This window comes from Euphorbia lathyris, chromosome 1, assembly GCF_963576675.1.
Source record: "Euphorbia lathyris chromosome 1, ddEupLath1.1, whole genome shotgun sequence".
NCBI classification, from domain to species: Eukaryota; Viridiplantae; Streptophyta; class Magnoliopsida; order Malpighiales; family Euphorbiaceae; genus Euphorbia; species Euphorbia lathyris.
In genome coordinates, this window is record NC_088910.1 from 25,212,378 (window position 1) to 25,218,770 (window position 6,393).

The 6,393-nt window shown below is 34.8% G+C and overlaps 1 protein-coding gene across 1 annotated transcript; it reads right to left on the bottom strand.

Moving 5' to 3' along the window:
* Window positions 1-428: 428 nt before the first annotated feature.
* LOC136224014 (single-strand DNA endonuclease 1) lies at window positions 429-6,180 on the bottom strand. The gene is made up of 14 exons (XM_066012257.1): window positions 6,113-6,180; window positions 5,882-6,039; window positions 5,580-5,641; window positions 5,313-5,440; window positions 4,936-4,987; window positions 4,758-4,830; window positions 4,600-4,673; window positions 4,056-4,115; window positions 3,804-3,951; window positions 3,265-3,364; window positions 2,493-2,575; window positions 1,867-1,967; window positions 1,220-1,350; window positions 429-1,024 (listed from the first exon to the last, which is right to left on the bottom strand). The coding sequence occupies exons 1-14, from the start codon at window positions 6,178-6,180 to the stop codon at window positions 547-549; spliced, it is 1,716 nt and encodes a 571-aa protein (XP_065868329.1). The 3' UTR covers window positions 429-546.
* Window positions 6,181-6,393: the final 213 nt, after the last annotated feature.

Consider the following 6,393-nt stretch of genomic DNA (forward strand, 5'->3'; position numbering starts at 1 on the left):
GAATTTGGAAACAGTTAGTGCAGCTATACAGTTGTCTAACAACCAGCTACAGTCCAAATCACAGTTGTCTAACAACCAACTACAGTCCAAATCACAGATAGCTTCTAGAAGCCTTAGGGAATAAAAGGCCAGCAACACAGTGCTGAAACAACTAACAAAATAACAGACATTAACCAACTTAATTGCCAAATTATGCTTTTGGTCCCTGAACATTACGAGCATATGTGACAGAAATCAATCCTGCTAATCTGCATTCTAAATTGTCTCTTGTAAAAGGCCACTGTTCAAATAACAGACCATACTTACATTCAAGTGAAACAAGATTTACCAAACATGACCCATTTTCAATATTTCCAGAAGAATCTGTTTCTCAATTTCATGATCATGCATCTATATCTTAATAATACTTCCATTATTTGATGGAGAATCTCAACGCAACTAATTATTGTTATTCATGGTTCTATGTTACATGGTAAAAGGGAGATATAGGTGTAAAAACACTAATAAATACATCAGTTTTAGAGCACTAATCTTCATTCATCTTCTTCAGGAAATGTTAATGGTGGAGAGAAACGATCTAAATTCTCTTGCTTTCTTTGCATGTTCAGGTGACATTTCTGGGTCTGAGTCGCTCAAATCTATCACGTTAACACATTGATCACTCCCTTGCTGACATCTCGAAACCATACGGATACATGGTAGTGGAGAGGGGCTCAAAAGATCAATGATCTCGTTTTTCACAGGACTTGAACCAGCACCACAGAAAGGAGGTTCTTGCTTTCTGTCATCAACCACAACTGCAGTTGCATCCTCTGATGTCGATGGGTTTGAAGGCCAGGCGTAAGTAAAAGCAGTGTTACTATCTGATTCTATGTCAAGCATGAGCTCTTGGAGCCTTAACTCAACTTCAGCCATGTTTGCTATGTTTTCTGTTTTTTCTCTTCTTTGTTTCCTGGGATTCTTCTTCTTCTTCTTCCCAAGTTCTCTTTTCTCCACGAACTCGGTAATTTTTTCCGGACAAGCACTAAATACAGACAAGATAAAAAAAAATGAAAATCCCTCAAAAAATGATCTTAGCTTAATATTTTATAAACCTTATGTACCTATCTCGCAGTCATACCATAAAATCTATATTCAATTAAGATTCTTTTCTTTCTTTGTGTATAAATATTTCAACTTACTCAAAACTACATCAGCAAAAGTAATAATTGTTTTTTACCTCTCTACGAGATCCGCTGGAACTATAGAGGTTTCAAGTCCTTCTAACCCTTCCCACCGCACCTCAAAGCACTCTCTTCCCTGAAGTTTTCTAGGTTTGACAATGCCAGAGACAGGGCACATTATTGGCATCTGCACATTGTGTGATTTTTGCATATACAACTTAATTGTTATGCATGGAAGATATTGCAATATATAAAATATACAATTCCCGACAATCACAGGATAGTTATCAGCATTTGACATAGGCGCCATCAGTACACATTGTAATCTTGATAAATATCTATGACTGATGACTATATTCCAGTTCTTTCATAAAGTCTGTGTTGTATGGCTTTTGAAAAGGAGTCCTGATTTGTTTCATAATTAACTACACAAAAGTGCACCTCAATCATTTCTGGCATGAAATGGAACAACTTCAGCTTCTGATAAAAAATACTGATGTGAAGATGGACTATGGCTATTGAAATTGGCCTCAAGAATCAAGAAAAAAGTTCCAGAAAACATATCATAGTGAAAAAAAAAAAAAAATCATCAAAGACTTTTATTCAAAAAAAAAAAAAAAATTGTTAGGAACTAGACGAATTTTAGCAACTGTAAGACACCAAGACTATTGAAGATCACAAATTCACTTATAAAATCTAATACCTTCTGCAAAGGAGGATTAACTCCTAATTCTGATGAAGCTAAACGCGAATTGGCAAATCTCCGCAAATCCCTTTCAGCAATTTTTGGGAGGATATATTCATCTAAACCAAGCGGAAAAGAAAGGCTAACATTAATAGTTGAAGAAAAGTGCTCGAAAACATCTCTTCTCAGTTGAAAATGCCATTGCTTTTGATCAAGAGGAAATCATGCCCGTTGCTCTCCAATTCACGTACGCAGCATGCCTTCTCCAATTAATATCATATTTAATTTCAAATCAATGCTTTAGGAGCACTAAAACCAGAAAATTTTAAAAACTTTGGCATGCAAGAGAAACCCATTGTGCCCAACCATTTTCAGAAATCTATATCAATTTGATAAAGAATCAATTAATGAACTGTTATATGAATGAACCAAATAATCAGCCATAATTTAATTTGAAGTCAAGAAAGAAACTAACATTTGCACATGATGAGTGTGAGTGATAAAAAAAAATTAAGACTTTTGACCCTTGAGATCAGGTTTCAGAAAACTCGACTTAAACGTCCACATGATAAAATAAGAATGCAGCTACTACAGGCACATATATGTGCTTTTGTGTGCTTATCAAGCGAGCAGCAGAAAAAGACCTGTTTTCTCGGGCGTCCATCCAAAGAACTGAGCACATACTTGTACAAGTTTTCCACGTTGAAATGGCAACAGAGCAAGAGCCCTAAAGAAAAAAGAGAGAAAAGCAGAAAACTTGTGAACCAAGTAGGCCATTTGACAAACCCATTACAGAGTCAGAATATGAACAAACTTTTAGATTACAGCTTTACAGAGCTCAAATTCTCTAAAATTCACATATCAATTGTCTCTTCTTAAAGAAGCCGGAAATACGAATTTATTTCTATAATGCTTTGAATCTGTTAAATATGATCAGCAGCACAAACTAATAATTAAAAAGAAGCTTTCCCTCATTGTCATTGTGATTGTCCTTTTCCTTTTTTCTCTCATAAGAAACTCCACCACAGTCTCTCTTTTTTCTCAAAGAAATAAACAAGAAAAAAGAAAGAAAAAGAAACGAAAATCTTTCAGCATAATCTACAAGCTTATATTCACGTGAGAATCTCTTTTCTTAGCCTCTGTGCAACGTAAGGTTGCTTCATCATCTTCAGTTACTCTTTACAAACAAGGAAAATTGATTCATTATCGCTCCTAGAGCTCAGAATATGGATAGACGTATGCAATGCAACACCCAACTAATATAAAAGTACTAAAAGATAGTTTGACAAATACTTTACTGGTACTAAGAAGGTATATTCATAATAACAAGTGCAGGTGTATTTGCTAATGTCTTATCCCATATGGTAACTTACATTATCAACACAAATAGGAAAAAAGTTCTGCAAACAACATTACCTATGAACTGGTTCTGAATCTGCTGAGTGGCACTTGGGCTTCAGGTATGCATCAATTACTTGCAAAAACTGATTCTTCTTTTGTACATATTCATCAGTTCCTACAACAGCAATCAACAATTTAAGGAAAGAGTCAGGCCACATCCTTCCATATCGGATCATTAAGCTATTGTAACTTTTTAGTTTAATGAACAACTAGTCATAGACTCATTTTATATAGCTGGAAATATGAAGATACTGCCCACCTAACTATATTATACTGTAAATCCAAAATGATATTACAACATGAAAGCATTTCTAAACAACAATTCAATCCTGAAACTCAGGTAATGTCTAACTTCCAAATAAGCAAAATGATTGAAAAAAAAAACCACTGAATAAGAGATCTCAAAATCCAAAAGATCATTTGATAAGCCATTCTCTTTTAAGCTAAACCAACTCTTAAAGCAACTGAAGGGAACCAGATGCAGATCCTTGAAGTCAGCTGTGATAATTCAAATTAAAGATGCAATTCATTTGGTTGCATCTTTCTTCCATTACCATTAACAATAACTTCGGGATTTGATGATTTTAACCTAGTCTGCTTCTTAGAAGCTTTAGTCTTCTTCACAAAGGATAGTCCTTCTGTCACAATATGCTGAAGGACATTATTCTCTCCGCCTGACTTAATAACCTGGCATGCTGACTCCTGAATGCAGAAAGCCAGACAATCAGCATTTAGTTGTACTGGAAGAAAGGTTGGGTAGAAAGGAATCCAATAAAAAATAGATGAAACAGCATCTTGAGACATACCAGACCCAGACCACGAACTCCCTGGGAATAATCACTCCCCATAAGAAGGGCCAGTGCTATCTGGTGCCAGTATGAAAATGCTCAACAATTAGTTGAAACTTGAAAGTCACAGGTGAAACATAAAATCAGAAAAAAGCAATTAAACCATAAGAACTTTGAAGGTGACACCCATTGAGGTATCAAGTCAGGAATAAGACAAAAGGAGAGAATGGCATACTAATGGTGCCTTCTACTAAACAAATTAAAACAGAATGCATAAGATAACTTACCATGATACAGAGAGTACACATGTATAGATTAAGCAATTAAGATCCAATGAAATCTATCCCTCTCTCTCCCTCATAGCAAGGCCAGAGAAAATGAAACATCTTTTCCTCTCTTGTGGTAATTTTGCTTCAAATGTTTGATGGTTCAATTAACTACCACAAACTTGCATTCTTACGGAGAATGGCATTTATCAAGAAAAGTGCTAAAGACAACAGTAAGAAGTTTCAATCTTAGAATATGATGTTCATTAGAGATTCAAGAAAAACTAGTAACTTACTAACGAGTTCCTCCCAAATCCAAGTGCTCTCTCTATGTCCGTCATTTCATAACACACAACATAACCGCCTTCTCCTGATTCATTAACAGAAACGGTTAGCAACATGTGATTGAAAATTGATCACTAAGAGCTCAATAAGGAATCTCCACTCTACTCACCAAGGCATATGTCTCTATACACTGTCCTTGCACCGAAAAGGAAGGCATCAGAATCTGAAGTGAAACATCCATCCTAATGATCATAGTAATAGTGATAAGTAAAACAGTGGCGGGCACACTTATAAAATTCAAGGGGATGTCAGGTTTCCAACCGATCTAAGAGGTGAAAATTCCTTACACACAATGATTCAGAATTCAGTAATGCACACTGGGCTTCAGCCTCCTCAATGCTGAACATAAAAAGAAAGTATAAAGAACTTGTTAAGGGTTTTCCATAATATGAAGAAAAAGCCATAAAATTACTCCAGGTATCTAAATAACTAATAATCTACGAACTATATCAGTGTTAATTTGTCAAATCATAAAGTTATTCAAATAATGACTTTCAAAAGAAAAAAGAGGTGATTGTTCAACAAGTTGTATCAAACTATAAGTTTTTAGCCTCTTTTTATTCTGAAGAGACAAAAACAAAGATATCAACATTCACTCCTCAGACACAGGCATGAATTTTACACCAAGTAAGGGGTAAAGGAAAAAAAACTATACCAAAATTACCCGTCTAAGCAAGTGATTCCAAGTGCTGATCCAAGGATTTTTGCTTCTTTAACCATGCATGAAAATTGAGATCCCATATTTCTCCGAAGTGAACATGTATCATGTAAATTTATTTCATCCGAAGTAACCTGCAATGTAGACAGAGTTGCAGAACCAGAAAGAAAATATGACGAATGCACAGAAAGAGATATAGAGAGTGGACACAATCACATAGCTAAAAGCAACAGATATTGGACATGATAACTTATGAGGAACAACATTCCCCACCTCAATTCCTGAATTCAAACGCTGCCTGTAAGTGGATAGTTTAATAGCAGGGATTGATCCATCTACAACAAAAATAAAGAAAAACTTCATGATTATAAAGAAGATCAATAAAGAGATAAGAGCTTTCATAATCAGAACGAGATCACCAACGTGCATTATTCAGTAGAACTATGTAGCAATTCACAGCAAGAACAAGACCACACATCTAGATCAATATTAAGCATGAAGTGACACTAAAATAAAATTAAAAATATACGATTATTGAAAAGTAAAATAGACTGGAGATAGGAAAAAAAATGTACCAGTAACAAAGACGATTGTACAGTTCAAAGCAATGAGAGCTCTAAGACGGTGAAAGAGACCCCTGAGATGAAACTTGTCTTGGTTCGGAATGCGTGATTTGTTAACTTTATGAAGTTGAACTATCCAGCAAGAAAGATCTATGCATACCCTTTTGTTTCTGGGAAAAAGGGGAAAAGAAATATGAATTGTTAGTCTGCAGAAAAGTGAAGGAAGAGAAAGCTACAACTTACTGGAGATGGTGGAGAGGCACAGTTTTCTTGCATGGTTCTATTATATCCCATAAGTTCTTCACCCCCATTTCTCCTTCTCTCTATTAGATGTGATCAGAAGAGGGAAAGATAACAGCTTCGAATTTCAAAAAAAGAAAATACAGTCTCTCTAAATTAATAATATTGGAACCATGAAATTTTATTAAGTTATAGAGTTATTAATTAATCGATAAATTAATAATTATTAATTTATAGAGTGATTTTAAAATTTTTAAAAATATTTTAAATTACCAATTTAAATA

What these genes read in the sequence shown, in the direction of transcription:
- LOC136224014 (XM_066012257.1), bottom strand. Translation starts at nt 6,180, where the DNA reads ATGGGGGTGAAGAACTTATGGGATATAATAGAACCATGCAAGAAAACT. An exon ending in TGAATTCTGAATCATTGTGT is followed by an intron (nt 4,831 to 4,935) that starts GTAAGGAATTTT and finishes TATGATCATTAG; the next exon opens with GATGGATGTTTCACTTCAGA. An exon ending in CCAGCGGATCTCGTAGAGAG is followed by an intron (nt 1,025 to 1,219) that starts GTAAAAAACAAT and finishes GTCTGTATTTAG; the next exon opens with TGCTTGTCCGGAAAAAATTA.